At 61.4% G+C, this 14,554-nt stretch overlaps 1 protein-coding gene across 1 annotated transcript; it reads left to right on the plus strand.

Annotated features, from left to right (window-relative positions):
• The first annotated feature begins 222 nt into the window (after positions 1-222).
• DUSP7 (dual specificity phosphatase 7) lies at positions 223-9,031 on the plus strand. Its single transcript, XM_066245000.1, has 3 exons — positions 223-1,522; positions 3,008-3,442; positions 7,027-9,031. The coding sequence occupies exons 1-3, from the start codon at positions 1,012-1,014 to the stop codon at positions 7,332-7,334; spliced, it is 1,254 nt and encodes a 417-aa protein (XP_066101097.1). The 5' UTR covers positions 223-1,011; the 3' UTR covers positions 7,335-9,031.
• The last annotated feature ends 5,523 nt before the right edge of the window (positions 9,032-14,554 follow it).

Consider the following 14,554-nt stretch of genomic DNA (forward strand, 5'->3'; position numbering starts at 1 on the left):
CCTCTGGCGGCGATTGGCCATCTGTGCGGCGCACTCCCGCTTACCGCAAAAGTTGATTGGTGCATTGGGAAGGAGGGAGGAGGGAGCGGATTATAAAGGAGGATTCCCTGGTCCACCCGCCCCGGTGGAAAAGTCACGTGGCGCTTTACTCGGACCCCCTGTCTCCACCCCACTTGGAAAGCTTTCTTAAAGGGCTCGCTTTCTACCTTTTGCCAAGGCTGGTCCTTTCCAGGGTTTCCCCGCCCCGGCCCACGGATGGTGGCGCGGCCTTGGGCCAGTTGCCTAGATGCTGATTCTCGATCAGGCTTGCTGGAATGAGACCTCTCTCAGGTCTCCGAGATTGTGGCCATCACGTACAACGGTGACCGCCTAAGTACAGTGCCTGGCACACAGTAGGCGATCAGTTTCCTTTTGTTGAATGAACTCGCTGAGAGGATGAATGGATAGGGAGGCGGGAGGTGTGCTCAGCCTGACTGCCCCATCCCCGAGGAACTCTGCTTCCTTAATGTGGAAGAAGATGCCAGGCGCAGAACGCCCCCAAGGCAACCCTTCCCGGTAGGGCTCTGTAGAGTTGGGAGCACGGGTGTAAGGGGACCCAGAAGGGCGTCTTGGCCGCGCCCTCTAGGCGGGTCATAGCCAGTTCCGGGCAAGGCAAAACAGCGGCAGCGCTGGCCCGGGGCGGGCCCGGGGACACGGGGACGAGAGTGCGCCCGCGTTCCCCGTGGGGAGGGGTGGCTGAGGTGCGGTGCCTTTAAGCCCGTGCGCCAGCCCCGCGGCCCCGCCCTTCGGAGGACGCCTCGGCGCGCGGCCGCCGGAGCCGCGGTTTAATTGGGGCTGTCAGGCCGCGGCGCGCGCGGAGGGCCGGGCGGGACGGAGGCCGGGAGGCCGGGGCGGAGGGCGCGCAGCTCGGCGGGAGGCGGGCGCCCAGAGACGCGGCTGGGGCCCGCGCGGCCGGGGCGCCGTCCCTGGGCAGGGCTGCCCGGCCCCGGCCCCGGGCCACCCGCTCTCCCCATGAAAAACCAGCTCCGCGGCCCCCCAGCGCGGGCGCACATGTCGGCCTCGGGGACGTCGGCGGCTGGGGGCACCGGGGCGGGGTCGGAGCCCGGTGCGGGGTCTGGCGCGGGCACCGGAGCGGGCGCGGCGACGGGTGCGGGGGCCATGCCATGCAAGAGCGCCGAGTGGCTGCAGGAGGAGCTGGAGGCGCGCGGAGGCGCGTCGCTGCTGCTGCTTGACTGCCGGCCGCACGAGCTCTTCGAGTCCTCGCATATCGAGACGGCCATCAACCTGGCGATCCCGGGCCTCATGCTGCGCCGCCTGCGCAAGGGCAACCTGCCCATTCGCTCCATCATCCCTAACCATGCCGACAAGGAGCGCTTCGCCACGCGCTGCAAGGCGGCCACCGTGCTGCTCTACGACGAGGCCACGGCGGAGTGGCAACCGGAGCCCGGTGCTCCCGCCTCGGTGCTTGGCCTGCTCCTGCAAAAGCTGCGCGACGACGGCTGCCAGGCCTACTACCTCCAAGGTGAGGGCAGCACGGAGACCCCCGTCCGGGGTTAGAGCTCTCCCGCGGCTCCCTGACGCCCCCGCCGGAGGCTGCTTTTTCTCCACGCGCTCAGCTTGCCTAGCGGGCGCCACGTCGCCCCCGGCCCGCATCCACCCCTCCCGGGAGCCCGGCCCCCGCGGTCTAACCTGGTGGGGGGCCTCTTCTACACCCCTTTCTGGGTACGATTCGAGAGGGGAGAACAAACTTTACCCCTCCTGTGCTTTCCTTTATAACTGTTGTTGGCGCCATGGCAGCGCCCAACTTCCAGCTGAGCCCCTCCCAGGAGGGAGGAGTCCTTCCTGGGACCCCAAAAGCGACAGGGTCCCCAAATACAGGCCCTTTAGCCTGGGATGCTTGTCCCTGGGAGGCCAGGGTCAAGACAGGAGCACCATCCCCACACTCAGGGCATAAGGATCGTTTGGGTTGGGGGACTCCTCTGAGTGTCGCTGCTTGTGTCTCGCGCTTGGGGATCACTGCCTCTTGGAGGCATTTCAGGTGGGGCTTTGAGTAGTGTCCCTTGTCCTGGCCCAGTTTTCCGGGGTCCCCAGCCTGCTGTCCCGGAGTTTGCAGAAGGGGGAAGTAGCGGGGCGGGGGGGGGGGCGCTAGTGCCTGCAGCCGGTGTTTCCAATTAACATTCCAAAATGGCCTCTCGCTGGCAGCGGGGCGGGCAGGCGGGATGGGGAGGGGAGGCCTGCGGCACCCTCGGGCGCAGGGCCCATGTCTAGCTGCAAGGCACTCCCCATTTCTTGTCACTGTAACGCCCCCAGTGGTCCTGCCTCTCTGTGGGTCCAAGACTGGGGGGATGTTTCGTTTTCTAATGCGGAGGCCATGGAGCTGTGGCGCTGGGACCTCTTTTCTGAACCTGCTCCTGTTTGGGGAAGGACCAACGGATATTGTCACGCTGCCCTCCCTGGCTGTGGTTGGGGTTGGGGGACAAGCTCTGGGCTCCTAATCTGGAGATCAGGTCCTCCCTGCCTCTGACCCAGACACAGCTATGGCTTCTACAGTCTCTTCTGCAAGAGAGGGTTGCAAATCCACAGGTGCTGGCCTGAGACTGGGTCTGCTTTCCTTTATCACTTAGCCAGTATTGGGCCTCCGTGGGTGCCAGGTGCGCATGGGAGCTGCAGGAGAGGGCTGAGCTGGGGCCTGTCCTCAAGTGCCCTAAAGCTGGCGGTATGGCTGGGACCCTGAAGCCTTACAAGTGAGGGTATGGTGCTCAGGCATGTTACTTCACCTTCTGGGGCCTCGGCTTCCTCATCTGTGAACTGGGTTGTAGGATAGATGTGGAGAAAACAGGAGAAGGTACATATGTAATGTACTTGCACAGCCTGTGTTGGCTATTGTCATGGTGCTTGGCATGGGGAACCGTGGCCACCGTGGGTCTTGTGCAGCCCACTGGGGCTGGGGGCCTTGGCCGGGGCATCCACGGCCTCTCACCCGGGCCCTGTCTTGCCCCGGTCACAGGTGGTTTCAACAAGTTCCAGACAGAGTACTCGGAGCACTGCGAGACCAACGTGGACAGTTCGTCCTCACCTAGTAGCTCGCCGCCCACCTCAGTGCTGGGCCTGGGGGGCCTGCGCATCAGCTCTGACTGCTCGGACGGCGAGTCAGACCGAGAGCTGCCCAGCAGTGCCACCGAGTCAGAGGGCAGCCCTGTGCCATCTAGCCAGCCGGCCTTCCCCGTCCAGATCCTGCCCTACCTCTACCTCGGCTGCGCCAAGGATTCCACCAACCTGGACGTGCTTGGCAAGTACGGCATCAAGTACATCCTCAATGTCACGCCCAACCTGCCCAACGCCTTCGAGCATGGCGGGGAGTTCACCTACAAGCAGATCCCCATCTCCGACCACTGGAGCCAGAACCTCTCCCAGTTCTTCCCCGAGGCCATCAGCTTCATCGGTAGGTGTGGCTACGTTCTGGGCAGGGTGGGCGGGCGGGCGCGTCAAGGTGTGTAAGGGACTCTGGGTGTCGCCCGCGCCTGACTGGGTACCTCTGGGCCTGTTGAGGCCTGTGTGTGGCCTGCATGTGCCAGCGTGTGCTCATGGGTGTACCCATGCCTGCTGTGAGTCACTGAGGCTCTCAAGGTCTGAACAGCCCCCTGAGTCCTGGGCACCTCATGGCGTCTGCTGTCTCAGGCTGAGCAAACTGGAACATCCCAGGCTCTCGGGCCTGCCTCGGGTCTTGCGGGCTCTGCGTCACGCCTCGGCACGCGTGTCCCTCCAGGATGGGGCTGTCACAGTGCCTCTTTGTGTTTTACTTTGTACCCATGGGGGCTGAAGGGTGGTCTGGAGCCAGAGGCGTTTCCAGGACAGGCAGCCGTTGGAACGTGGGGACGTGGGGACCCAGAGTGCCTTGGTGGGGCCCAGGTGCTCCCCACAGCTGGTGGTGCTCGTTTGGAGCATAGAGGGTGTCGAAAGAATGTGGGGGAGACCGAGGAAGGCCTCCCCCAGAGCAGTGTGTTCTTGCTGTCAGGCCCAGAGCTCTCTGAGCCCCTATATTCCAGCCTCAGCTGACTAGGGCTCCATGAGTCACCTGATCGCTGACCCCCCATCCTGCTTCCTCCTTGGCCAGCTGGAGGCTGTTGGACCACAGGCCATCTTCCCTGGCCTCCCCTGTCACCGAGGGTGTGGGGAAGGGACACAGGATGAGTGGAAACCCTGCATTCCCTGAGCCTGGGGACCCAGTGTCTCTGCCCCACTCCTGTGGAAGGGAGGGGGTGGCCAGAACCAGCTTCTCCTGCCCGCGGCTGTGTCCGGTGGAGGGCGTTCTGTGTCAGCTGGGCTGGGCTCACTTTAATAACAGGAAGTGGGAGGCTTCCCCGCCTCATCCGCTTACTGGGAACCAAAACTAGGTGCCTGGCTGGGAGGGAGGAAGGAAGGAAGCAGAGGCCTGGGGGAGGGGCCGGGCTGCCGGGAGGGGAGCTCCTCTGCTCTGGCAGGGAGGACCCAGCCCACTGGGCTGCTGCTGCCTCAGCTCCGCGTTCCCGCGGTGCCCCAGGGAGGGACAGGGCTGGAGGCGCACCACGGCTTCCCCAGGGCTGAGCCTGGCTTGTGGGTACCTTGATCCTTCTTGAAGGCACATCTGCATCCGGGGACAGGGGCAGAACAGGGTGTAAGGGTTGGTGGGGGAGACATTTTTTCCCCATTTGACAAGTGTAGGAATTGAGGCCCAAGCATCACAGGACGCAGTGGGACAGGATCCAGCACCGGCCTCTCCCCCCACTCCCCACCCCCCAGCACAGCCACACCCTGAGAGGGCTGAACAGAAAGCCAGCAGAAGCAGTTTCACTTAGGGTCACAGAGGAGGGGGCCTGGGGGCCGGGCGTCGCCCATATCCTAGAGTGTCACCCTTGGAGGCTCACCTTCACCACCCCCTTAGGCCCCACATCGCAGCCTCTGTCTCTCTTCCTGCTAGTCTCACCCCCAGTTCGTCCCTGAGTCTGGATTAGGCACCTACTGCGTGCTTAGCCCTGGGTCCTGTCCAGTGGGGGTAGGGTGGGGAAGCCTGGCAGGACGCAGGCAGTGAGCACCAGGTGAGGAACAAGTCTGGGAACCCGTGGGTCGTCATGTAGAAGTGCACTGATTGAGCGCTGACTGTGTGCCTGGTTCCCGGTGGCTCACAGGCAGAGGCGGGGCCTTAAGGGCCCGTGGCTGCCTCTTGTTGTTCATCTATGTGCCTGATGCAGCTATGACACAGAGAGGGGCAGCTGCCCTCGGATCCAGGGGTGGAAAGATTGTAGGACCGAGCTGACCAGCATTGATCGAGCTCCTACTGTGTGTGAGGCAGAGAGCCTGAGAGTGGCACAGGGATGTGGGGGCAGGGAAGGGGTGACAGAACCTGGCTGGCTGTGGAAGGAGGTGTCACTGGCCTGTGGGCCCGCTGGGGGGAGTCTAGTAAGTGGGGTTGTTAGCTAGCCCCACCTGTGAAACCTGGGGACTGGCTGGGCTGGGCAGAGCCAAGCGTGGGGTCAGGGCCCCTATTCCCTTGCGGAGGGAGGCGCCCATGGTGGGGTGCACCAGGACAAGCTCAGCACCGCCCCAGGTCATGAGCAGGCCATGGTGGCTGCTATGACTTAGGAAGATCCTCTGTGTGGCCTTGGGCTTGTCACTTTGTCTCTGGGTCTGTCTCTTCATTTATAAAATTGGTTTACTACAGTGGTCCTCAACCTTTTTTGGCCCATGGACCAGTTTAATCTCAGAAAATATTTTCACGGACTGGCCTTTAGGGTGGGATGGATAAATGCACAAAATAAAATTATGAGACCGGCGTAAAAACTGTAGTATTTTTAAATATAATTGTCAAACTTATAAGACAAGCGTCAAGAGGGAGTCTTAGACGGATGTAACAGAGGGAATCTGGTCATTTTTAAAAAATAAAACATTGTTCATACTTAAATATAAATAAAATGGAAATAATGTAAGTTACTTATTCTTTCTCTGCGGACCGGTACCAAATGGCCCGCGGACCGGTACTGGTCCACGGCCCGGGGGTTGGGGACCACTGGTTTACTAGCCCTGACCAGATAACTTGGTTGGTTGGAACGTCCTCCCAATGCAGAGGTTGCCGGTTCAATTCCCAGTCAGGGCACATACAGGGGCAGATCTATGTTTCTGTGTGTGTGTGTGTGTGTGTGTGTGTCTCTCTCTCTCTCTCTCTCCCCCCCCCTTCCTCCCTCTCTAAAATCAATAAATAAATGTTTGAAAAGACTAGCTTAGCCTGACCAGGTGGTGGCGCAGTGGATAGAGCGTCGGACTGGGATGCAGAGGTCCCAGGTTCGAGACCCTGAGGTCACCAGCTTGAGCGCGGGCTCATCTGGTTTGAGCAAAAGCTCACCAGCTTGACCCAAGGTCGCTGGCTCGAGCAAGGGGTTACTCGGTCTGCTGAAGGCCCGCGGTCAAGGCACATATGAGAAAGCAATCAATGAACAACTAAGGTGTCGCAACAAAAAAACTAATGATTGATGCTTCTCATCTCTCTCTTCCTGTCTGTCTGTCCCTGTCTATTCGTCTCTCTGACTCTCTCTCTCTCTCTCTCTCTCTCTCTCTCTGTGTCTCTGTAAAAAAAAAAAAAAAAAAAAAAGACTAGCTTACTAGCCATGGTACAGACAGCCTGAGAGGGTGTAGGTGACACCCTCGCTCACCTGTACACACCACTGGAGCAGCCGTGGGACTAGCCATGCTTACAGTCATCACAGTCGCTCAGGTCCTTATAACTGCTAGCACTGTTGCTAAGGGGCCCCATTCTATAGATGAGCAAGTCGAGGCACAGAGATGTCCGGTGACTCGGCACTAACGCGTGGCAGAGCCCTCTCTGTAGTCATGCTCTTGACCTCTTCCCCACGTTGTTGGCCCACCCCTGTGGGATTTTATGCGGTCTCAAGAGTGAGGCAGCACCAGCCAGTGACCATGCCACCTTCGCGGTCCCAGTCCTCCCTGTGGCTTCTCGGAGGAGACGCCTCCCTGACCCATGCCCGTGTGTTTCAGACGAGGCCCGCTCCAAGAAGTGTGGGGTCCTGGTGCACTGCCTGGCAGGCATCAGCCGCTCGGTGACGGTCACGGTGGCCTACCTGATGCAGAAGATGAACCTGTCACTCAACGATGCCTATGACTTTGTCAAGAGGAAAAAGTCCAACATCTCACCCAACTTCAACTTCATGGGGCAGCTGCTGGACTTCGAGCGGACGCTGGGGCTGAGCAGCCCGTGCGACAACCGCACCCCCGGCGAGCAGCTCTACTTCTCCACCCCCACCAACCACAACCTGTTCCCGCTCAACACGCTGGAGTCCACGTGAGGCCGGGGGCACAGGCGGGCAGGGTGCCGGGAGCCTGAGGCATCCAGACGGTGCGTGCGCCCGGAGGCACAGCCAGACACGCGCTGGGCTCCCCCACCGTCCTGGGGCGGGGGGCCTGCGGCACGGCCTCCCTGTGCACGGCTTCCCAGGGGCCCCGGAGCGAGGACCCGGGGCTTCGGGAGCCAACGAGGCCTCATCCTGCCCCCAGAACACTTCTTCCTGCTGATGGCCCAGCTGCGTGGCATTATTTTTTTTAAAGACATCCACAGACCCGAGTTTACTTTTCACTTCCGCTAGGTAAGTCCAAGCTCCCCGGAGCGGAGCACAGAGTGTGCACCGTCTTCTCGAGTTTCCCTTTTCTTAAGGAAAAGTGTTACTTCCCGGCGACACACCACGGTGGATTGTACAAACCAGTATTTCATCCTGCGAGAGAGAGAAGTGTTCTCCATTTTGTTTCTCTATTTCAAAAAGCAATGATTGGGTTTTTTTTATTTTCTTCTTTTATTTTTTAATGGAAGAGACAAACCCCACGTTGATCTTGACCAAATGCATTTTGCAAACACGGGAAGCGTCTGTTTCTGCCGCAGGCCCTTCTCGAAAGGGTGGTGTGTTGCTTTCGGCATTGGACCCCAGTCATGTCCACAGCTCCCGGCCCGGCCCGGCGCGGCCCTGCCAGGGTCTGTGATGACAGCTGCGGGTGGTGGTGGACGGGCTGGGTGGGTCGTTTGTGCATCTCTGCCCTCTCGACCACCCCTCCATTGGCCCCTGCAGGCTCCCCGAGCCAGGAGACTGGAGGCCCCGCGGCTATCCTGCTGGCAGGGGCCACGGGACTATCAAGCAGTAGCATTAACCCTCTGGGCTCAGCCCCGAGGAGGGCCTGGGCCCTGGGCCCTATGTTATACATACCCACTACTTTGTGTGTGTCTCTCTCTCTGTTTGTAACTGAGTGGCGGCCCAGAGGCCGGGGGAAGCTTCTGTGGTGGGGCCCAGCCCTGCCGCCCATGTTCCTGTCCCTCGCCCTGGGGGTCGCTTTCCTTTCGCAGCTGCTCCCAGCCCCCTTGCCCTGGGGGAGCCTGCCCAGCGCCCGTCTTGCCCATGCCTTCGACCACCGGGAACCTCACCCCTGTCCCGTTTCACTCCTGGGAAGGAACAGAGGAGACGAGGATGGACAAGTGGAAAGGGCGCAAGGCTCGGTCCCCCGCGCCCAACCCCCAGCACCCACAGAACAAAGCCACGGATTCCGTTAGCCTCCTCCGTTTCTGTTCCTCCTCCAGCCTCCGCTCTACCCGGCGTCAGGATGGTGCAGGGGCCAGCGGGGCCGTGGCCGGGAGGGCCCCTGAGCAAACCTGCCAGCTGGCCAGCAAGCCCACGGCCCGTGCCCGGCCGCATCTTACCTCACGGGTGGTTTTCAGGGATTCTTCAAGGCAGCGGATTCAAATCTTGCCACAGTTGAGAAATTGACACAAAGCTTCCGTGCTGTACATGGTTCTTTCTCTCTCTTTTTTTACTTTTAAAAAGAAAAACCCAGGAAGATGCATCAGATTTGTGTAAATGAGAGTATGCCAAGAGGGTGGCCAGTTTTGCTTTATGACCTTATGAAGGAAAATTTGTGACCCTGCGTATATACACACATACATATATATATCCCGAACCAGCAACGGGACTTTGTTTATATTGCAAATAAATATTATTTTTTCTTTAAAATAAGTCGTGGTGTCTGATAAGGGCAGGGGGCCCCGGGGGTGCTGTAGCTGGCATCTCAGCACCTGTTCTGAGTGAGGTGGTGGCTGGCCCCCCTGAGCACTGGCTTTGACTGATCAGGGGTGCCCACAGCCGAGAGGAGCCACCACTCTAAGCGGCCTCTGACAGGTCCCTCAGCCTCCATGAGTCTGTTTCCACCTGTCAAGTGGGCCGGTCACACTCAGCTCCCAAGGGCCCTTTTTGTTCAGTTCCTGGTCTGGGCTTGGGCCCAGGGAGGATTGGCCATGTGTGCAAGGCCCTCTGAGGGCTTGAGGCCAGGCCCTGGGAGGGAGCAGGGCAGGGCCCTGGAGGATGGTGGCCATGGCCCGGGGGGTGGTGAGGCCCCCAGTGGGTGACAGCCCGTTTCACAGATGTGGAGATGGAGGTTTCAGAGGAGCTGTGTCTCCATCTCCAGCTGGACTGAGGGACCCGTCAGAGTCCAGGTGCCGACTCGGTTTCCCCAGCTCTGCCTCTCACCTCACTGGACCCCTTCCCCGTGACCAGCAGGGGACTGGCCCCGGAGAGGCGGGGAGGGAGGGAGGGAGGCAGAGCTGGAAGGGTGAGGGCAACCCAGCCCCTTCCCAAGGACTCGCCCACTTGAGCTGCCCAGGCTCTCCCTTCTCTGTCCCTGCTCCGTGTCTGCCTGGAGTGACCCCTGACCAGAACTGTCACACCTTCAAGCAGGTGAGGGGTCAAGGGCAGGTTCTGTAAGCAAAGAGTCCCAGCTGAACGGCTGTCGGCTCCTCACCGCTCTCGCTTAGAATGGGGGAACACAGGCCCGTAGGAAGAGATGGGGGTTCTCAGCCTTGGCAAAGGGGTGGGTGCTACTTGGGCTCTTGGGCTTTCTCAGGGCCGTGGTCCTTCTGTGCCAGGGCGGGCGAGAGGGCGGGAGCGCGAGCGGGCAGAGACTGGGCTTTTGTTCCCTCTCGCTGCCCTCCTCCGGGGCTGGGGAAGCCCGCGGGCGGGTGCCTGGCTGGGGGCCGGGCCCTCGACAGGCTGAGTAAGTGCCTGGCAGTGCCAGCATGCCCGAGCACAGGATGGAGGGAGGCAGCCCTCAGGAGAGAGGCTACCCCCACTGGGTCCTCTCCAGGCTGGATGGCCTCTGCCCCTCTGTGTCCTCTGTAGAAATTTGCACCTTAGCCCTGGGCCTGGCTGGGATTCCCTTCGGGTGGGGGGGGGGGAACAGGGGGTCAGGTCATGGCTAGGTGGCTCCTTCTGCGACCTTAGGTCCTCTGTGACCGTAGGCTAGGCCATGCTTCCTCTGGACTGCTGTTTCCACCCTGGGTCCCAGGTTCTTCACTCGTGGCCCTCTGACCGGCTCACGGTCCACTCAGAGCTGGTGACTCTGCCTGTTCCTGTTCAGCTGTGTCCTCGTGGGCCCGCAGCAGCCCAGGCCTCCTTCGCCTGAGGCCCTCGGTGCCTGCATCCCCTGAGCTCCCGGGGACACCAGCTTCCTGGGGCGGAACTGGCTGTCCCGGGGGCTTAAGTCCCGTTCCTCTCCTCCTGGCCTTCCTGACCCTTTGCTTCCATCTGGGTCCTTGTTTCTGTCTCCATCTCAGCCCAGTTCCCAGACACCTTGTCGTCCGTTTCTCAGCCGCCTCTTAGCACCCTCACAGGAGGAGGACTGAGCTTAGCACCCTCGCAGGAGGAGGACTGAGCTTAGCACCCTCACAGGAGGAGGACTGAGCTTAGCACCCTCACAGGAGGAGGACTGAGCTTAGCACCCTCGCAGGAGGAGGACTGAGCGGCTCTCACGGTCCTCCCGTTTCCCCGTTTCCGGTGCCGGCTGGGCGGTCGGCCGCGGGAGTGGGAACATGCCCGAGGGAAGTTCGGTGATGTCAGGCTGAGTGGCGGGATAATAGGGCCCTCACTTGTCCTCTGATAAATGGATCAGGTGCTCCAGCAGCCGTGACTAAGGCCAGACACAAGAAAGGACTTGTATGTAGCCCTGTGGAGCAGTCAGTCACCTTGCCGGCGGTCGGGCAGGGAAACCACAAAGATGTGAACATTTCCTCAGGGTGGGTCCGCTCGGAGCCCGGTGGAGGGGAGGCAGTCGAGCCACCCCTCTGCGGCCCCTCCCCAGAGCACACACATAGTCATCTCTCATGAATGGGGCGGGGGGGGGGGCGGCAAGCCCACGATGCCACCAGCCGCTCCCCTGCTGCCATCGCTGCCTGGCACACCCCAGCCTGCCCCCAACCCCATTGGCATTGGGCTGCCCTCTGTGTCAGTGTGGACGTGGCCGGCAGCACCAGCCCCCACCCCACCCCCAACCCAAACCCTTATCAGAGCCTGATGAGGAACCAGGTATGTCTGGAGGAAGGATGCTGACATGTCCACCTCTGGGCACCCCAGGAGCCTGGGTGGCAGGAGGGTGTCTAGTCTGACCTTGGACACGTTTCCCCTGCTTGTTCTGGACATCGTCCAGGCACACAGCCCTCTCCCCTCCTCCCAGAGGCCTCTCGGGGTCAGTCCCCTCTGACTCCTGGTACCCAGCAGACCTGAGGGCCCAGGGAGGCGGCTGCATCCTCCTGTTCCCCCAGCCCCAAGCCGATGGGAGAACGAGGCTCAGATGGGGTGTCACAGAGAGAGTAGGGGTGCAGGGGAGGCTTCCCCACAGTGCTGCCTGGTCTTTCCGTCCAGATCCCGCCTCCTCCGTCAGGCTGGGAGCCTCCTCCCTGTGACGGACCCAACACACACACGGACACACACGCACACACACACACACACGCAGCCCCTCGTTTCTCAGATAGCACAAGCCCGCGCAGGCCTCACAGTGATGGAAGAGCCGCCTGCCTCTGACTCCGGCCTCCTGTCACTGGGGCGCGGCCTGAGTGAGGTCATCTCTTCCCGGGCATGGCCATTAAAGACCATCATTAGCAACTCTCCAGGGGTAAGATAAGGCCTCGGCCCGTTGTCTCTGGCTGGCTGAGATGAGCTCCAGTGGGTACAGGGGCCGGTACCCACCCCGCAGCTTCCTGAAGACTCTCCACCAGCCCCTCTACACCCACGCCTCCCCCTCTGACCTGGCTCCTTCCACCCCTGAGGCAGGCAGAGGAGCAGCTGCAGCCCCCGCTCTGGGGCTGGACGTACCAGGGAGAACCAGGTGGTGGTCCAGGGGGCAGCAGGGCCCTGCCAGAGCTTTAAGCCCAGGCCTGCCAGGAAAGGTCCCCTGCTGCTACGTGGAGAATAGCCTGAGGGGTATGTGTGCAGGATAGGGGACAGTGAGGAGGCTGGGACGGTGGTCGTTAAGGTTGGACGATGGGCGCCGGGCCTCTGCGGCATGGCAGGAAAGGGCGAGAGGAGGACCAGCGGGACCAGAGCCTGCTAGTGTGAGCAAAGGGGCCCAACTTGTCTGACTCCATCTCCACAGCGCGGGTGCCAGCCACCGTGTTGAGTAGAAGGGTGAGTCTTAGCCAGGATATGCACGGGTCCACAGTGGAGCCCCAGCCACTGCAGAGGGTGTCCCCAATCCTCTGCCTTCCCAGCACTGTGCACCCGCACGCCGAACACCCACTGAGAAGCAGGGGCCACCGTGGTCTTCCCTGCTCCTGGAGACTCACCCCCAGGACAGCCCAGCCCCGGCACGTGCTCTCCGGGCCTGTTTTCTCGTCTGTACGGTGGGGATACAAAGCCTGGCTCCGAGAGGGGAGAGCAGGATGAAGGGCCTTCCTTCCAGCAGAGAGAGGCCTCAGGCAGGTCAGTCCTGGTGATCTGCCCCTGCTGAGGGCACCACTGGCGCATTTGCACAGGCAAGAAATGACAGAAATGACCCTGAGGGACTCGGCCCTCAGAATTGGGATTTTTAATTTTTTTTATTTTATTATTATTATTTTTTTTTTTTTGTATTTTTCTGAAGCTAGAAACGGGGAGAGACAGTCAGACAGACTCCCGCATGCACCCAACCGGGATCCACCCGGCATGCCCACCAGGGGGCGATGCTCTGCCCCTCCAGGGCATCGCTCTGTTGTGACCAGAGCCACTCCAGGGCCTGGGGCAGAGGCCAAGGAGCCATCCCCAGCGCCTGGGCCATCTTTGCTCCAATGGAGCCTCGCTGCGGGAGGGGAAGAGAGACAGAGAGGAAGGAGAGGGGGAGGGGTGGAGAAGCAGATGGGCACTTCTCCTGTGTGCCCTGGCCGGGAATCAAACCCGGGACTTCTGCATGCCAGGCCGACTCTCTACCACTGAGCCAACCGGCCAGGGCCGGAATCGGGATTTGATTCTGTCCCAAGGGCTGGATGGACAGCCTGCCATCAGGAATCGCCCAGGAGGCAGTGCCTGCTTGCAGGGAGGGAGCTAGAGTCCGGGCTGAGGGTCCTGGCTGGGGAGGGTGGGCCCAGCCCCTCTCTGCCCCAGCAGACCCCCTGGCTGCAGCCCCTTGAGAACACTGGCCCCTGGCATCCCCCTGCCCTTCTCCCCTGCCCAGGGAGCTCCCCTACAAGGGTTCCTTGGTCCTGAGACATTCAGAATGCTGACAAACCAGGGGGCCCCCAGGTGAGCCCTGGTCACAGTGGCATGGTCCCGCCTCCCTGCTGCTGGCTCTGTCTGGAGGTGCTCTGAGGGGGGATCCTAGGTGTCCTCCCGGGGCTGCCTGAGGGGGCCTGGCTCTGTGGGCTCCCTCCCCGTGCCTTTGCTCGGCCTTCCGACTTGGCTTGTCGGAAGACCTTCCACACAGGCCCCTCAGCCGCCATGAGACCTGCCCATCTTGCAGAGCATCCTGAGGTGAGCTCCAAACAGAGGCTTGCCCAGGGGCGGGGGAGGGTGCTCCTGGTGGGAGCCGGTGGCAGCCAAGGCCCCGTCACACTCCTCAGATCCTCGAGCCAGGCCCCTGGACAGCACGGCCCCTGCCTGGTCCCCGGCACGCAGGTTGTCCGGGTTCTTCACCGACCCACTGCTGCCCCTGGTCCGGGACTCTGGGCGTAGTGCTTTTTGCATTTCAGGCTCTTTCCCGGGGCCTCATGCCCAGAGGTGGCGTTTCCAGGGCGAACACCAGGGCTCCCTCTCACCACTTGGTTTCTGAAAGGGAAGCAGGGTCCTTGGTCTTCACACGTGGCTGTTATTGGAGCCCATACGGAGAGGCCCCTCCTGGCTGCCCTGCCTGGGAGTTGTGCTGACCTATCTGGCCCTCTGGCAACACGATTTGCAGTTAAGAGTAACAATAATAACACATCAACAGGGCTCTAGCTCCGGGCCAGCGTGTCCTGCTGGCTTGAAGTGAGAAACCCATTTAACCCTCCCAGCAGCCTGGGAAGAAGGTGCTGGGTTATCCCTGATGAGAGACGGAGGGCAGGGAAGATAGGAAGGCACAGGACTGGGACCTGGCTCGGGTCTGGCTGCCGCTGGCCTGGCCTGCATTCTCAGCTCACTGCCGCAGCCTGGGAGCCGGGGGTGGGGTGGGGGGGGTGGAGGATGGTTTGGGGACTCCGAGCCTTTGACTCCTCCCAATCCTGACACCACCTGGGCTCCTTGAGGGGGGGTTG

Source organism: Saccopteryx bilineata, chromosome 10 (genome assembly GCF_036850765.1).
Source record: "Saccopteryx bilineata isolate mSacBil1 chromosome 10, mSacBil1_pri_phased_curated, whole genome shotgun sequence".
NCBI classification, from domain to species: Eukaryota; Metazoa; Chordata; class Mammalia; order Chiroptera; family Emballonuridae; genus Saccopteryx; species Saccopteryx bilineata.